Source organism: Pleurodeles waltl, chromosome 6 (assembly GCF_031143425.1).
Source record: "Pleurodeles waltl isolate 20211129_DDA chromosome 6, aPleWal1.hap1.20221129, whole genome shotgun sequence".
In the NCBI taxonomy this organism is placed as follows: domain Eukaryota; kingdom Metazoa; phylum Chordata; class Amphibia; order Caudata; family Salamandridae; genus Pleurodeles; species Pleurodeles waltl.
The window spans coordinates 819,914,741-819,933,592 of NC_090445.1; the positions used below are offsets into that span (position 1 = coordinate 819,914,741).

Below are 18,852 nucleotides of genomic sequence, written 5' to 3' on the forward strand. Positions count from 1 at the left end.
TTTGCGGAAGCCTGTAGTGGTTGAATGTGATTATTATGGCAGTAATAAACAAATCTTTTCCATTTGTTTGCGTAACAATGTCTTGTAGTAGGTTTTCTAGCTTGTTTAATGACCTCCATACATTCTTGTGTAAGGTCTAAATGTCCAAATTCTAAGCCTTCAGGAGCCAGATTGCTAGACTGAGCGATGCTGGATTCGGGTGTCTGATCTGTTGTTTGTGTTGAGTTAACAGATATGGTCTGTTTGGTAGTTTGATATGAGGTACTACTGACAGGTCTAGTAGTGTTGTGTACCATGGTTGGCGAGCCCAGGTTGGTGCTATGAGTATCAGTTTGAGTCTGTTTTGACTCAATTTGTTTACCAGATAAGGAAGGAGTGGGAGAGGGGGAAAAAGCGTAAGCAAATATCCCTGACCAACTCATCCATAACGCATTGCCCTTGGACTGAGGGCGTGGATACCTGGACGCGAAGTCTTGGCATTTTGTGTTTTCTTCTGTTGCGAACAGGTCTATTTCTGGTGTTCCCCAGCGTAGAAAGTAAGCTTGTAGTACGTGGGGATTAATTTCCCATTTGTGTGTTTGTTGGTGAGCTCGACTGAGATTGTCGGCCAACTGGTTTTGAATCCCTGGGATGTATTGTGCTATTAGGCAAATGTGACTGTGAATCGCCCAATGCTAAATCTTTTGTGCTAGGAGACACAGTTGTGATGAGTGTGTCCCTCCTTGTTTGTTTAGGTAATACATTGTTGTCATGTTGTCTGTTTTGACAAGAATGTGTTTGTGGGCTATTAGTGGTTGAAATGCTTTCAATGCTAGAAACACTGCTAACAGTTCTAAATGATTTATATGCAGTTGTTTTGGCTGAACATCCCATTGTCCCTGTATACTGTGCTGGTTGAGGTGTGCTCCCCACCCCATCATGGAAGCATCTGTTGTGATTATGTATTGAGGCACTGGGTCTTGGAATGGCCACCCTTGGTTTAAATTTATAGGATTCCACCATTGAAGCGAGAGGTGTGTCTGGCGGTCTATCAACACTAGATCCTGAAGTTGACCCTGTGCTTGTGTCCATTGTGTTGCTAGGCACTGTTGTAAGGGCCGCATGTGTAGTCTTGCGTTTGGGACAATGGCTATGCATGAAGACATCATGCCTAGAAGTTTCATTACAAACCTCACTTGGTAGTGGTGGTTTGGGTACATGTTTAATATTACATTTTGGAATGCTTGTACTCTTTGTGGACTTGGAGTGGCAATCGCTTTTTGTGTGTCTAGTGTTGCTCCCAAGTATTGTTGTATTTGACACGGTTGTAGATGCGATTTTTGGTAGTTTAAAGAGAACCCTAGTTTGTGTAGGGTTTCTATGACGTATTGTGTGTGTAGAAGACACTCTTGTTGATTGCTGGTTTTTATTAACCAATCGTCCAAGTAAAGGAATACGTGCATGTGCTGTCTCCTGATGTGAGCGGCTACTACTGCAAGGCATTTTGTGAATACCCTTGGGGCTGTTGTTATCCCGAACGGTAACACTTTGAAATGGTAATGCACGCCTTGGATTACAAATCTTAAGTATTTCCTGTGGGAAGGTTGTATGGGTATGTGGAAATATGCATCCTTGAGATCTAATGTTGACATGTAGTCCTGTTTTTTGAGCAAGGGAATCACGTCTTGAAGTGTTACCATGTGAAAGTGATCTGATTTGATCTAAAGATTCAGTGTTCTGAGGTCTAATATGGGTCTCAGCGTTTTGTCTTTCTTTGGAATTAGGAAATACAGGGAGTAGACACCTGTTCCTTTTTGATGATTGGGTACTAGTTTTATTGCTTGTTTTTGTAACAATGCTTAGACTTCTAGTTGTAACAGGTCTAAATGTTGTTTGGACATATTGTGTGCTCTTGGAGGCACATCTGGTGGCAATTGTAGGAATTCTATGCAATAACCATGTTGGATAATGGCTAGGACCCATGCATCCGTAGTTACGTTTTCCCAGTTGTGGTAATATGCGGTAAGTCTCCCCCCCACTGGTGTTGAGTGGTCGGGGTTTGTGACATTGAAGTCACTGTTTGTTTTGTGGGGTTTTTGGGCTCTGGAATTTCCCTCTTGTCTTTGGGAACTGTCCACCCCTATATGTTCCTCGAAAACCTCCTCTTTGATACTGGCCCTGATATGTGGGTCTGGCTTGTGATGTGGAAGGCTCTGTGGTTTGGGAATGAACCCCCCCCCTAAAGTGCGGCTTTCTAAAAGTGCCTCTGCTCTGTGGGGAGTAGAGCGCGCCCATGGCTTTGGCCGTGTCCGTGTCTTTTTTTAGTTTTTCTATTGCCGTATCCACCTCCGGCCCAAACAATTGTTCTTGGTTGAACGGCATATTAAGCACAGCCTGCTGGATTTCATGCTTAAAACCGGAGCTCCGTAACCATGCGTGCCTACGAATGGTTACTGCAGTGTTCACTGTCCTTGCGGACGTTTATGCTGAATCCATAGCCGACCTTATTTGGTTGTTCGAGATAGTTTGTCCTTCCTCAACAACCTGTTGGGCACGTTTCTGGTACTCGTTGGGAAGGTGTTGAACGAGATGTTGCATTTCATCCCAATGTGCCCTGTCGTATCGAGCCAGTAGAGCCTGGGAATTGGCAATCCGCCATTGATTGGCTGCCTGTGCTGCCACCCTCTTGCATCGAATTTCCGACTTTCTTTGTCGGGCGGTGGTGCGTCCCCTGAGGATTGGGAGTTCGCCCTCTTCCGGGCTGCTCCCACTACTACCGAATCAGGAGTGAATTGTTGTGTGAAACACAGGGTCCGTTGGGGAAGTTTATATTTCTTCTCCACCCTAGGCGTGATGGCTCTGCCTTTTACCGGGTCCTGGAACACTTGTTTGGCATGTTTTAACATGCCTGGCAGCATTGGCAACCTTTGGTATGAGCTGTGAGTGGATGCCAATGTGTTAAACAAAAAGTCATCCTCTAAGGGCTCTGCATGCATTGCTGAATTGAAGAAGGGGGATATGGAGGATTAATGGTCCAGTGTATTCCCTCCTACGGATACTATAATATACTGAAATACACTGTTCCACTGAACACTGTTCTGAAATACACTGTTCCGGGAGCGCGGCTTGGGGTAGGTGACCCTCTTCAACCCAGGACTATCAAAAAGTGTTTGTAAAGCCTGGCTAAAGGCCGACGCAGTCCCATGAAGCCCTTTCCCTAGTTGGGAGGGGTGACTTACAGGAACAGCAAGTTCGGGTCAGATTGGACTCGTGTAAGTGACTGGTATCCTTCCTTTTTGACTTTGTGCTGACAGTTACAGACTGCAGGAATCTAATTAGTTGATAGTAGGAGAGATTCAAAGTACATTAGGTCCTGAAGAAGCGTCACTGGATCCTTTGAGGACCATAGAGACGTGAAACATGTCGACCTCACTTCTGAGGTGCGTCAGGTAGTTCCTGGCCTCCTCTTGTTTCTACAAACCAATATAGAGTGGTGGAGCATTACCTCTTTCCCACTCCCTTGTTGTGTTTTTAATCTTGGCCATTTCCCTACATAGATTAATAAATTTGATTATTCAGAGGGTTATGAACCAATTTTAATTTTTCCATTATTCTCCCTTCTTTGTTCTCCTTACTCACTTTTGGGGTTTGTGGCATCATTGAGAAAAGATCTCCGGCAAAGAGCCCCCCGATAGAGGGAGCCCGTCAGACATTGCAGCGCCGGTCTGACGAGGAGCATGTCCGATGATGAAGCATGACACCCAATAGGGTGAGTGAGTACTCTTGCTCCTAATTATTAGGACCCCAGTTCCATCCTTTCTTGCACTTTTTGGAACAGTATATTTCAGTATATTATAGTATCTGCATGCATTGCTACATTATGAAATGTAGCTGCCCTTGAAACCACCTGCATATATGCAGTGCTGTCCTCAGGTGGTGACGGCCTAGCCGGGTAGCAATCGGGACTACTGTCTGAGACGGGTGCATCATACAAGTCCCATGCATCCGGGTCATCTTGCGTCATCCCAGTGTGTGTTGGCGACTGCATCATTGGGGGTGTCGCTACCGGGGACAGGTGTGGCGAATGCGATGGAGATTGCTGTGGCGAGAACCTTGGTGATGTTTGGTCTTTAGCCACTTTCGCTTTTGGCTGCATTTCCGTCTCCTGGAAAGCTTTCGCTTGATTTTTATTGGGGGAAGAGTTTGGATTTTCCCCGTGTCCATTTGTATGTGCAGCCTCCTCTGGGTATGGTCAGGCTCTCCCATGCCCAGTTCTTGTTCAAATCTGTGCCCTTGCAACTGACTTGAAAGGCCTTGCTTTTCTGTATAGGAGCCTGGTTCCGGCTCCGAGGCTGCATGTTTCGGCACCAAAGCATTTTGTACAGTCTTTTTCGGCTCCGAGGAAACCTTCTTGACTTTTGGGGTGCCGAACTCTTGGTGCCGAGATTGTTCGGAGCCGGTATCTCGACCGGAGTCGGATGTCTTCGGCTGCTGGGAGGCCTTTTTCGGTGCCGATGTTTGGTCACCGTGTTTTCGGGTTAAGCCATGGCCTGTTGGCGGTGGCATCCCCTTGGCCTTTATTATTTTTGAGTGAGTCTGCCTGGGCTGGTTTACTCACAGTTTGTTGCTGCGTCTTCGGCTGCTCACTTTCGGACTCGTCCGAGACCGAATCTCGAAAGGAGAATCTCTCCTCTTCCTCTACGTCGATCTGCTCGGTCGGTATTGACGCCATCTGAAGTCTTCGAGCTCTTCGATCTCGTAGTGTTTTCTTGGATCGAAATGCCTGACAAGCCTTTCAAGTATCCTCTTTGTGTTCTGGAGACAAACACAGATTACAGACCAAGTGTTGGTCTGTATAACGATACTTTGCGTGGCAGTTGGGGCAGAAGCGGAAGGGGGTCCGGTCCATGAGGTTTGAAGATGGACGCGGTCGGGCCGACCAGGCCCCGCTGGAGAGTGGAAGCCCCGAAGGGCCGCCGGAGCGCTTCTTTCTTCGGTGTCGATGTGCTAACACTGAACCGGTACCGAGCGCGAACAATACCGTCGAATTTTCCGATAACTAACTAACTTTTCCAAATCGCAATACGGAGCGAAGAGGAACACGTCCGAACCCGATGGCGGAAAGAAAACAATCTAAGATGGAGTCGACGCCCCTGCGCAATGGAGCCGAAAGGGAGGAGTCCCTCGGTCTCGTGACTCGAAAATACTTCTTCGAAGAAAAACAACTTGTAACACTCCGAGCCCAACACTAGATGGCAGGATAATGCACAGCATGTGTATCTGCAGCTACACATGCCATCGAACATATGTATATATTGATGTAGATAGATACGTAAAATTTTACCCTGTTGTTTTTCTATGAAGTTGTTTTTCTTTTGAAGAAGTCTTTCGAGTCACAAGCTATAGTAACTCCACTCATTCCTCATAATATGCATGGGCATCTGCTCCATTGTTAGATTATTCTTTCCGCCCAAAGGCTGAGGATGTAGATGGATCATAGAGGTACAGAAAAGATGACAATGTGAAAGAATAATATATGCAAAAGATAAGTGTCTGTAACATCCATAGGCTTCTAGGGAGGACAGTAGGCACTACATGTCACAGATGCCTACAGGGTAAACATTTTCCGTTCATGGCATTGGTAGCTGTAGATACACACGCTGAGCATAGACTGTAAATCAGTATTCCCATACAGGGGTGGCTAGTCGGAGGATGTTGCAAAAGACTGGAAAAATGTGCCTAAGACAGCCTGGCCAACTCTAGCTTGTTGCCATGCTAAAACATCCACACAGTTATGTTTAGTAAAAGTGCGGGGAGTAGGCCAAGTAGCTGCTTTACAGATGTCAGCTATAGAAATATTACCAAAGTAAACCATAGTGCCTCCTTTTATGCAAGTGGAGGGGGGGTCTGGAAGAAATAAGCAAAGGACTTTTTGATTTGGCATAACAGGTTTGTAAATGTTTGATCAACCAGCATGTTAGTCCTGCTTTGCCCAGAGCCCAGCCTTTATGTGGTGTGGAGAAAGAAACAAAAAACGGTTGTGTCGTTCAGAAGTTTGTGCTGTCAATATAATACATAAGTGTTCTTTTGCTAGCTAAGGTATGAAGAGCTTGTTCTGCTATTGACTGTGGAAGTGAGAAGAAAGCAGGCAGTTCTTTAGTTTGATTAAGGTAGATACTACGGATCACCTTAGGAAGGAACCTGGGGTTCGTCCAGAAGACAACCATATTGTGGTGAACATGGTAAAAAGGTTCTCCCAGCTCCGTGGTAGATTTACTGCCTCTTCTTCTAAAGTCAATTTTCTCTTTGGAGGAACAGTGTCCTCTGCCTAAGGAGCGGGCTTAGCTGGAATTCGACCAGTCTCAGGATGAATATGTATATGCTGTTGCCTGGCACTGAGTTCCTCCTCAAGGTGCTGGAGGATAGGCTGATCCTCGGAAGTGGATGTACCCCTGTACGTCAACTTACTCAGAGCTCAGGATGTCTGTTGGCCTGCAGTCACCGAGCCGTTTTTCGGATCCAAAGGCCTGGACTCAGAGAGTGGCCTCGTGGGTGTCTATAATGCTGGAACCAAAGACCTAGATGAAGTTGAATGGCTGGATGCTTCAATGCCAAGAGTTGAGCACACATGAACTAAAAACTCTGTAGTTCGGTGCTCAACCTGGGCTTGTGGCAGTGGTGGACCGGAAGCTTCATTGACTGGCCTGTGAGCTCGATGCTCAACCTCCACCAAGGAGATGCTCAGCTTCTGAGTGGTGTTAAGGGGTGGAGGAGAGATGTTGGTACTCTAGCCTTCTTCGGAGGTGGACACCATTGACTTTGATGGGTGGCGGGCCATCAACGCTTAAGTGATGCAAAGATATTGCAGAGTTTTCTTGTTCCTGAAGGCAGGCCTCACTGAGCAGGAATCCGGTCTGTCCTGATGGTCCAAGGACAGACAGAGGTTACACATCTGTCGTCCAGTTCTTCACTTGCCACTTCAGACAGTATCTGAAAGGAGTCCATTCCATTATGTGTACATTCTCTTGTGCCGAGCAATGGATGGAGCCCCGGAGGGGCTAGGCCCCATACAGGGCTTTGAAATTGTTCTGCGAGTAAGAAAGGATCTGAGCAGGCTCAGTGTGAACATCACGTGGCTTCGAACCAAAGCTCAAAAGGAGACGTCTAAACCGGAGCGGAGAAAAAACAATCAACAATGGAATCAATGCCAATGCGGATTAACAGTAACTGGGGTCACTATAACTTGTGACTATAAACACTTCTTTGAAGAAAAACGACCTGCACATGTCCAAACCCAACAGGAGTATGTACAGGCGGAAAGAAAACAATCTAAGATGGAGTCGATGCCCATGCGCAATGGAGCCGAAAGAGAGGAGTCACTCGGTCCCGTGACTCGAAAAGACTTCTTCAAAGAAAAACAACTTGCAACACTCTGAGCCCAACACTAGATGGCAAGAACAGTGCACAGCATGTGTATCTGCAGCTACACATGCCATCGAACATATATATATGTATAGCTATATACACACACACAAACACGTTTTTTAACAATTTACAGGAAAAAAAAAATCCTAATCTCCTGCAAGTTATCATGGTGGAAAACCATTCGTTTTGGTTCAGAAGTGAATATTCTGAACATTTTATTTGCCTGTATTTCCCTACAATCCTGCGGTTTCAAACAACCAAAATGACCATAAAAACAATGTTTCACCAAAATTAACTAATATGTGGAAATACTACATTAGTGCTCTGTGCAGAACACAATTCCTATGAAAACCCACACGCACTTGGTATTGCCAAACTCAGTACATTCAGGGCAGAATTTCTAATGTTAGGATTACATGATTTATGTCTTTATGATAGCTGCAATGAATTACTGACCAGTTTTGCTGAAAGAAGGTAATAATGTTCGCATTTGACAGAATAACAATACACATTCCTGCATACTGCTAACATCTTTGGATGGATGTAATCAAAACAGGCGGAGGTCTTTAGGCAGCCTCATACTAACAGTAGCACTGATGTGTGTAAAGAGCTGGGCACTGAAAGGGTTAAAGCTCACTTCCCTGAAGAAGTTTTTGTGTCTTCCATGCTTTGAAAGTGACGGATCTGTACTCTTAAGAAACCGGGACTCACTGCAGCAGTAGGCTTCACGAGGTACATTTCACCTGCTCACTATGCTATTGTTTATCTACATCATTCCAAACTCAAGTACACCGCCGTACATAATGAAGGAAAGCGCATTAGTCAAGGTGCTATATAAGACCAATCAAACAAAAACTTGCGTTGATAAACAGGAATACACTGAGCTATGAGAGAGAGAGACAGATAACTGAATAGCATTTGAAATAAAGACCATTGACTTTTTTCTAGTATCTGACAAATCGTCATGATTTCCAGTTGTTTGTGCTACCTTCTTTCTCGGTCTCAGTTTCTCTCTCCATTCCTTCAGTTCCTGGCTATGCTCATCATCCAGCTCCTTGAGCTTCTGGGTTTCGTGTTCAATCAGCAGGTGGCATTTTTCATTCTAAAACCAAGACAATTATTAGGTTCAAGTTATGTTTTATACCAACATGCATGCACCCTGGAATACCTTTACAGTTTACATTTTATGAGTGTGATTTATTCTATACACTACAGTTGTTCCACTATGGTGAATCTGTGTTTAGAGGCAAATTTAAAGACTTCCTAAATGGACAAGATTAGTTTTTAATACAAATTTGGAATGCTTTGCTTAAGAGGCAGCTTTGTTTCAACTGTGCGCTCTGCCTCTGGAGTTACCAGCATCGTTCAGACCTTCATGCTCATCTTACACATCACTCCTTGAGCAGCCTTCCCATCACAGAAGGGCGGGACCAGCAGAACTCTAGAAAAGGATAGGCTCTTGTAACTTGAAAGGAGGTCAGGTACTGGTGCGTTGTGACAGCGCTGCGCTAAATGCGTAAACCGTGCCATTTGACTGGTGTGCAATTGGTAGCATGTTTTAGGTTTAAGGCCCTTGAGCCTGTGACACTGTCTGTGAAACCAACAAAATTACAAAGTTTCTAACGGACATATTGGCTCCCTGTTTTATTTTAAGACAAAGGGCCTGATTTATATCTTGGTGGCATGGATGCTACATTGCTTTTTGCGACTGAGTTTCTGTATCGCCAAGATTAGGATCCGTGGCCCGATGTAAATGCAGGCAGATCTTTGCTTTAATCATGGCCGAGACTACTCCCGACTCTGCAGTGCTTAACCCCCTCTGACGGCCTAACAGAGTAAAGGCCGGAGACTGACTTCTAATAACGCCCAAGTAATTTAGATGGGAAGACTTAGAGGCCAGTTTCACTGCCTGTCACCACCAGAAAAAAAAAAAAAACTGGCTTTAAGGGGTAGTGAAAAATACAAAATGCTCTCCTCGCTATAGGAGAGGACTCCCATAGCGAGGGGAGCATTGTCTTTTATTATCAAAAAGAAAATCTTGCTTCGAGATTTTCTTTTTGACAACGCAAAAGAAACAGTTTGCCACATGGCTCAGCCATGCTTGATGAAGCTGTGCGCCAAACTCCAAAAAGCATTGACAGGAACCGCTGTGACAGCAGTCCCTGGCAATGTTTTAACTCTATGACCATAAGTACAGAGAAGGAGACCAAATCACAGGTTCATTTAACCAGCAGAACAAGCACTGCAGTGATATCCATTGCAATGGCATGGACAATGATCCACTATGTCCCACATTTTCCAATCATGTGTGAAAGGTATATGGAGAATACTTTGGTCTACGGCTCTCATGTAAGCTGCCTATGTGAACTGTGCCCAGTAATTGGGAATCTTAGAACAATGCACCCAGTGATCAGGGAGGGACCAGCTGAATGGCAAGTGCTCAACTAAGGAGGTTAATCAGACACTTAGATCCTTCCTGCCAATTCAAAGTCAAAAATAAAAATTGCAGGGAAAACTTATATTGGCTTCTAGAGGAACGAGGTCCTGCTATGAAACAATTAGTGCAATACAACAGCATCACTGATCTATTTAATGATGATGTTTAACAACCAAAATGCTTCATTGAAGCTGGACTGGTGATAAAATGCCTCAAGCGCGGCTTGGCAACATTCTTGCCTTGCTTGAAAAATGTCCTTGCCTGCACACCATTATTCCCCTGCTTTAAAAATGTGCTCATCAATGGTAAGAACAAACCAACTTGGTCCTCACAAAGGGACACTGGACTCCGAAACACAGAACAGACATGTTGAAACAAATGGTAGAAAAGTTTCAATTAATACATTGAATTTCATTTGAACTTTTTAACATCCCAGGGCTTGGGTAGTGAACCAATATCCCAGATGTGTAAGTATCTGCTGTCCAAGTCATAAACTAGAGGGAAAAGAGATTCAGGAAGGAACAACCACAAAATTGTACAGTAGAGTCTGCAAGAAGGTGTCCAAATGCCTTTATCGCCCCCAGGTGGTGGTCATGGGATATTGCACCCTGTCGAAGAGGGCAAACAATACATCAACGTATTTATATCACCTTTTTCATGATAAGACCGATTGTTTTGTTTCTTCTTCTGCAACTCACTATCACCTACTCACTCCTTCCATAGGCTTCTTCACCCTTTCCTTCCACTCGGTCGTGACACAGCTTCCAACCCCTTAAACGCTCTAATTTCTCTCCAGGGGCTCCATACCCCATTAACCTATACTTTATCGCCACAAGTTGGCTGCATGCCCCATCTTCTCCACTCCTTCACGATGAGGTCCATGAGGTCCACGCTTGCCTCCTACTCTTCCACACCATATACTCAAAACTTCCTTCCCCTCCACCCTCCTACTTCTTGTGTCAAATGCTACAACAACCTGGCCTCCACTCTTCCACATTATTTAGCTTACCACTCCTTCCCTTTACCACACCAGGCTGCATACCTGCTTATACACTCTCTCAAAACAGGCCTACAGTCCTCCTCCATTGCTTCACCATAGGATCCAAGTATTTCCCTTTCCACTCTCACTCTGGCTTTAACCACCCGCCACAACACCTTTTTTTACCTCTTGTCAAATGCTTCTCTTTATCCATGCCCGACACTCTCACCCAAGGTTGCCCAGCTGCTCCTTAATTTGCCTACTTTGTAGAAATACAGGCCTTGGGAGTCTCACTGCCAACCTATCACCTGCTATTCTGCTGTATATGGGACCCAACGTATACGTAACTCCAGCAAAAGATCTACCATAGGAACTGCCAGAAAGACCAAAGCCCAACATTCATGACTAACAGCCATCTTAAGTGATCACAAAGCAATATGTTAATGGTTAACAAGACAAACGATGTTTCTTTCTTGGGCCTAGGAAAACAGAGCAAAGACTAACATGCCAGTCTGATGCCTCGATTACTCAGCCACCATGAGTCACGCTGTTATACTGCTTGTTATCTCTATTGTGTTGCATTTACAACACAATACAGGTTTGTGAAATATCTCAAGTGGAAGCTGCTCTTGCATATTAGACTAGAAATTAGTTGAAGTTGTGTGTGAAGTGGCATTAGTTATTGTTAAAAAAAGACAACGTTACTATTACTGCTCTTTGAGCACAACTTCGAACCCTTAGTATTCACAGTGCAGAATTTTTATTGCACCCAATTAACTGCGGCGAAATGGACTGGCAATCTTCTGCATTAGCCTGGTAAAAAGGGGCTTCTCTTGTGCAGTGGATGCAATTGTAAACACCTGGGATATGGAAGATGACCTGGCACCCAGCATCGATGTGAAAGTGTGCTTTCTGAGGCATCACGTCTTCATTTCTGAATGCCCGGTTATAGTGTAAGGTTAGGTTAGACAGTGCGTCTGGTAAGGTTTACTCAGGTGGCCCAGCTTTGGTAAACAAGGCTTTGAGCGCACTCGGAATAGTTAACAGAAATCTGTTTTCACCCCGTAGAATATTTTGACTTTCTTCTGTATGACATGAAACAAGCCCTTTCTGCTACTTTTTCTACTTAATATCTTTTTAATCCTTGAAACCTTACTTATGCCCTCCGCAGGCTGTGAAAACTCTCACCAGCAGCCATCTCCTACAAGAGTTTGAGGTGTGCTGTGCAGAGTTCCATTGCTCTGGTCAAGAAGGAGCACAAATACGCTGAAATCAACCCCTGCAGTGATCATAATACTTATTTGAGGTGCAGCTCCAACACTGGCTCTGGTCGTCGTGCATTTCAGGGAGATGCTCGGTCAGGCTAGGTCAGGCTATTATTGTCGTCACCCTTAATAGCAAACAACAGCACAGCAAGCATCCCGGGGTCCACCTCCAGGCAGTCTTTGCTAAGAGAGAGCAATGCTTTACCTGGACTAGGCTCATATTCTAATCAACCTAGAGGCAGACAGTTTCTACCTAGAGGCAAAACTGTTTCCTCTAACAGATCCACCACTTTCATCGTCTGTGCGTCGCACATGACAAGCACTTTGGCCTCTGTGCCCTGACAACTGAGTTCACCCAGACCATATGAGAGTAGAACACTGCCAGTCAATCACGTTCTGGGAGAAGAAAACGTTTCACACAACTAAAGGGATCATTCCCTCTCTATGTGATTAGCCGTGAGTACAAGGATTCTCCCGGTCCAAGCATGCTTACAATAATTACAGGTGAATGAAAGAACCAATTACATTGATTTCAGAATAGAAGGTGAAATAACTTTGGGTGTGGTAGAAGTATGTGCAAAAGAGAACGATGATGTCTGCTGACAAAAGAGAAAATTATTGTCATCTGTGAAAATTCACGTGTCCAGGCATCACAAGATCCAAATTCCACACGTGCTACAGCTGTTTCATTTGTAAAGTTCTGTGCCAACATATCCAAGTACAGGGTTGTAAAAGTAAAATTAGACAATACGACCGAAGTGCAGTCAACAAATCGAATAAAGAGCTAAGATCACCAGAAGCACTGCACTGATAAAGCTCCGAAAGGCCCAAACACGTGGGCTGCTCTCCTTTAGAAGGAGCATGGCCTGTTAATTCTAGATGAACAATTCCTTACAGGATGGTTCGCAAGACCAACGTGGATTTGGCTATTCCAAGCTTCTGATGGGACAGGCAAGCTTGTCCAGCCCGAACTGGTAGGCCATGCTTCTTCTTAATGAGAGCAATCACATGTTTGGGCCTTTTTGAACCCAGACATCATAGTTGTACTGGCTGAAGTACTTCCATTCATCACTTTTGATCTACCGAACTTGCTATGCCAAGTGCTATATCATGATGTGTCTGTCGAGTATTTTCTGCTATAGACCCTTCACTGATGAGGCAACTAATGCTGCAATTGTCCTGGGACACCTATATTCTCATTTAGATGGGACTCAGGTTGGCAGTTTGGACTAGGTGTCCTACTGGGGAGAACCAAAGACTGACTTGCATAAATGAGATCCTGGTCTGTGATGTCACAGGTGAGGAACGGAAAGCACCCACAATCCTTTCCAGTGTTTCACACTTGCCATGCACCAACTTAAGACCCTGCTGAACACTATCAGATTGCACCATGCAAGCTGCCAGCCATAACAAATGACATGAGGTGACTTTCCAAAACGCAGCACACATCATGAAGACATTTCTAGGTGGGAGAGATAAGCTGGGGATGACTTCCCACAATTCATTTCTGTGCTCCTACAAACGCCACCTGAGGTCTAGTAACCAAGCAAAGATAAGCTGAAGCGGTCAGGTTGAGCCAACGCTTCACTGTCACCAGTTGCTGTGATAAGAGTACATGTAAAATACCGCACGGAGCGTTATCAGTGTCCATGATATGCGGCACAGCACAATCAGATGTATTTACTTTAGTAGCCGTGCCCTGTTTCAAACAACTAAGGGCCAGATGTACAAAGCCTGTTTGCGCTTCTCAATGGTCCGAATCTGTCTTTTGTGCTGTTAAGAAATTGAAAGAAGCCTTTTCTAATGTACAAAGCTCTTTAAGAAATTGCAATTTGCCTTTCCCAGAATCGGAAATGCAAATAGGGATTTCCTATATAAATTTCCTACTCTGATCTACCATGCATTTCCAAAAGGCGGCTTGGGCATTTTGGAGATGCAATTACCACTGAATTCAAGTCGGTGGCAGCCAGGTGAAATTTTGTTAAAAAGCACCCTAAGGTGTTTTTTTTTTTTTTCTTTTTTTTTTAAAGGCAATTGAGCACCCACATGACCCTTATGCATGTGCTCTACAGGCGCACCACTGTTTTTGGGGTGCACAAGGAGGGGTCTTTTTCCCGTAGCTACCATTGGTTTTGCATTTTCTAAATAGGGATTTCTTAATAATAGATTGTTATTTAGGAAATGCAAAACTGGTCCACTGATTCAAATGCAATGGGATTGCTTAATACCTACTTTGTAGGAATCGCAATTAGGAAATCGGTATATTTGTACATAGCAGTTTGCATTTCTATGAAGTCGCTATTTAAGAAAAGCAAGACTGCATTTTTGTACATCTGGCCCTAAGGAAGGTTGGTGCTGGGGGACTAGGGTGAAGATGCCAGGCAAAGTTCTGCAATTACAGATTGTATGTCTCTACATCAGGAGTCGCAACTACACAATCGGATACTGCAGTCTACACCCAATTATGTGGTTTATCAGTATGTCTTGATAGAGCAAGTCAATAATTGTAAAAAGATATACATTTATTTTCAGTTGCTGAATAATTACGGTTGAGAAATGGTTACGTATTGAAGCTGTTACCTTATGATGGACATATGTGCATTATGATGTTTATATATTATGTAAAACATGCTTCTGGTGTCAAATGTTTGTAAGTGAATGCCTTTGTCACACACAAATACCTGGTTGCTGTTAAAATAAATTAAAACCTAAAAAAAGCACAGTTTCACTTATCATGAAGCAGAGATTGTGCTCATTTTATACAGGGAGGGCTATGCTCCACTAGGGCTGCTTTGACTGCTGGCTGAATCAACTGTTAAGAAGTCATTGATTGCTCTACCTGTAGTTGTTGTAGTTCCTTGATGTTGCCATCACATTGCAGCTGTAGGTCCCTCATTTGATTTTCATGCTTTTGGTGCTGAGCCAACCTTTCATTTTTCTGCCTTTTGTCCTCTTGAACTGCAAACTACAATGAAAAAGACGATGGAAGGCAAATTAGTTACTATGGTGACAAGTAAGCTGCCATTATATAATCAAATCCAAAAGGAATACAAGACTCAAGTGTGGATAAAAAAAACTAGCAGTCCACTTACTGGCCAATGCATCAAGGACGCCTTTGCAATGCAATACGAGCAACCCCTTGTACTTCCAAAGAAGAGCTACAAGGTAACAGGAATGTATCATACCATTCTACTTTAGTTTTCCACATGGCACTGTAGTTGCCTCAGGCCTGCCCTCTTCAGAGACCTCCTCAACCATAGGTTGGCCTGAAGGGCAGTCCCATTGCTAACCATTCTGTGAAAAACAAACTCATGAATTACTCCTTCAATTTCTCATCACAGTGAGTGAGTGAGTGTGTATATATATATATATATATATATATATATATATATATATATATAAAAAAGTGCAGGGTTATTGGTCTTAGCTGAATTTCTGCTGTGTCATCATGGGGTATCTGGACACCACCAGGTAGTCTCCGGGTCTCCATGAAGACTGCTTGTGTGAATTAAACATGAGTAATGTCAACTGCTGATGTGACAGTGACCGATAGGAAAGATAGGAACCTAAACCAGCTTTCAGAAAATCTTACGGAAATGAGGGTGCCAAAAATGATTCAAAGTGTGATTGGGAGGAATGTCTGTCAATTCTATATACCTGCTGTCATGTGTGAAATCGAGTGAAAAATCTGGATGTGAAGTCCAACATTGGTTTTAGCTGCATAAATCAGTCGTAAATGTAAACATAATGGAATACAGCAAGCAAAAAAAAAAAAATCAATCTCATATTGTTTAAAAATATTGGTCGATAAGGAGGATTTTAATTTCCATATCACGTTTACACACTTGGACTACTAAATCCATAGGGCCAGAGTCAAAATATTCTTTGAACTATAGTTTGAAATCTCTTTCCATAGTTCCCCTCCCATGCATAGAATATAGTTCCAAATTTTATGGGATTCAAAAAACTCCGACTAAGGACTTCTCCTGGATATCTACAACTGTAGAAGACCCACCATTTCCTAACAAACCTAATAAAGGGAAAAGTTACTTATCTTCAGTAAGCCTTATCTGGTAGAGACAATATCTAGTTGCAGATTCCCCTAGGCAATTCCCCCCCAGTGTCAGTCTGGATCCGGAGATTTTTCTCAAGCAGTACCCCTGCATGCCATTAGATGGCGTCGATCCGCTCCATGCCAGATACAACATTGAGGGTCCTATGCAGGCGCTACCCTGGCGCGCAGACATCAGTTTCTTTTCATGACTCTCCACGGCAGAAGAGCAGAGCCATGAAGAACACAGACCACTGGTGTGTCAAAACTAGGGCCCTGAAACTGAGTCCCTGTCCCTAGAAATTACTTCACAGAGTGGGAAGGATAGGTGGGTGGGTAAGGAATCTGCAACTAGATATTGCTTCTACCAGATAAGGTGTTACCGAAGGTAAGTAACTTATCCATCTGACAGAGGCAGCTAATTGCAGATTCCTTACCTTAGAATAGATTCCCAAGCAATACCATCCCCGAAGGATGGTCTGTGAACTAAGATCATACTAGAAAGTCCTGCAGGACCGAAGGGGCAAAGTGTCCATCCCTATGGACCCAACTGTCCTGGCAGTAGTGTTTGGTAAACATGTGCAGAGATGGCCGCCTTACCGCCAGACAGATGTCAATGAGTGGAACTCTGCATGCTAACGCTGTGGTCGCAGCTTTAGCTCCAATGAGAATGCAAACCCTCAGGTGGTTGCTACCAGACTCTTCATGCCCAGTCCAGAGCCACAAGGATTACTTGGGTCTGGTCATTCTTTGTCTTCTTGAGAACTCTGGGCAGAAGTGGTATGGGGGAAAGGCGTACAACAGGAGGTCTGAGTTCCACTCAAGACAGAGTCACAGAGCGTTTGCCACCATGGAAACCCCAACGCGCAATACTGCTGACATTGCGTGTTCTCTGCAGAAGCGAACAGATCTAACCAAGGCTCTCCCCACTGCTGAAAGAGACCTTGTGCCTCCTCTGGATGGAGACGCCATTCGCGATCGACCAAGCATTGTTGGCTGAGTTTGTCCACTCTGGCGTTCAGAGAGCCCGCCGAATGTTGAACCACCAGGGAAATGCCCTGGTGTTCAAGCCACGTCCAGAGCCGCAGAGCCTCCTGATAAAGGGTCCATGAACCCACCCCTTTCTGCTTGTTGCAGTACCACATGGCAGTGTTGTTGACTGAACACCGGCACTACCTCTGCCTTGATAGAGGGAAGAAATTGCTTTCAATGCTAGCCTGATCCCGGTATTGTGCTGAATTTTAGACAGCTGGATATAGTCAGGTGACTGATCTCCCGCAAATCGGTAGAGTGGGGTGAGTGGGGTGAGTGGGCCGGGCATCAAAGTACTCTTATTAGGCTTTTTTTAATCCTCCAATCTGGGTGCAAATGTCAAGGGTTCCTAATAATGTCCTTCACCATACTGGGGGGAGAACAGTCCCTTATAACAGCGGGCCTTTAGTGACACTGGAACTCATGACAGGTTTCAGCCATTGGGTGATCTGGAATGCAATGACTGATTCAGAATGGACCACAGAGACCTTCCTCAGAGTGTAGTTAAGTCTCAGGTTGAGGCTCGGGATAAGCAAATACCTCTTCTTAAAATATGCAGCTGGAACACAGACAGGTTGGGTAGTAAGAGAGAGAAACAAGCCTGGCTCGAAAATATGAAAGTCTTTGATGTCGTCGGCTTGCAGGAGACCTCGGAATCGAAGCATCACTTTCGCTAGAGGGACATATTTCTTTCTCAGTTCTAGCTGAACCTACCTGGGACGGCAGAGCTAAGGGTGGTTTGCTCCTATTGATATCACTAGACATAAGGTATACCCCATCCCAGATCGCACATGATACTAGGAACTCGCTGGCAGTCAAATTTGATTTTTGAGGGTCTCCCGAGCATTCTGAAACTAAAGTTTTATAATTCACACGATCGGACATTCTCCACCGAACATTTAGGTACCGTTTGTTCTGTTCTACAGTTCTCTGACTGGACGATTTTAATTTACACCTATGTCCCCTCAGTTGCTCTGTAACTGAAAGTACCCTCACCGGTGGCTGTGAGCAGGGTAACCATTTTGAGCACTCAGTAGAGGGAAGTTTTTTGGAGGAAGCTTTGGCAGACTTTAATTTGCCACATAATAGAGAGGATATGGAAGGGTTTACACCCCCAACCTTTAATGGAAGAGGGGGCAATACGATTATGGATTATATATTTGTTTCAGCCTTCTTGGTTCAGTTTGTCTCTAGTTCTGATCTACAGTGGTCCACACTTAGTGATCATAATACTTTATCCCATTTTATGGACTGGGGAACCCAACAGACCATGACAGCAGATAGAGGCCCTTCTAATAAAGAGATTATCCCACATGATCAGGGCCAGAGACTAAAATGGAGTAATGTTCCTCATGATTCCTTCCTAAATTCCCTGTATATCATATGTGACTCAGGATTTGTATTGTGTTTGAGTGAGGCAGGGAATTATGGATTGCTTTTGGTAGAATCTGCAAGCACATTAATAGCAACCTTAGGGCTACTGGGAGTCATGGTCAACCCACAGGTGAGAGATGGTTTGATTCTAATTGCTCTAAGGCCCTTCATTAGCTGAAAGCAGCGTTAAGGGATGCTCCTAGAGATAGGATGCTAATAGTAAGAAGGAAGAAGGTGTACAAGCTAGCTACCCAAGCCTGTATGAAAAAGATCAGGAACATCTGGCGAATCACCTCAATTTAAGCACTAG

At 44.3% G+C, this 18,852-nt stretch overlaps 1 protein-coding gene across 1 annotated transcript in view; it reads right to left on the reverse strand.

Moving 5' to 3' along the window:
• Nucleotides 1-18,852, reverse strand: part of LOC138301709 (STE20-like serine/threonine-protein kinase) — a 221,009-nt gene that overhangs the window by 16,862 nt on the left and 185,295 nt on the right. The window contains exons 15-16 of the mRNA XM_069242224.1: nucleotides 14,925-15,050; nucleotides 8,393-8,506 (exon numbers count right to left, since the gene is read on the reverse strand). Of these exons, the coding sequence (XP_069098325.1) occupies nucleotides 8,393-8,506; nucleotides 14,925-15,050 (240 nt within the window). The remainder of the gene's footprint in view (nucleotides 1-8,392; nucleotides 8,507-14,924; nucleotides 15,051-18,852) is intronic.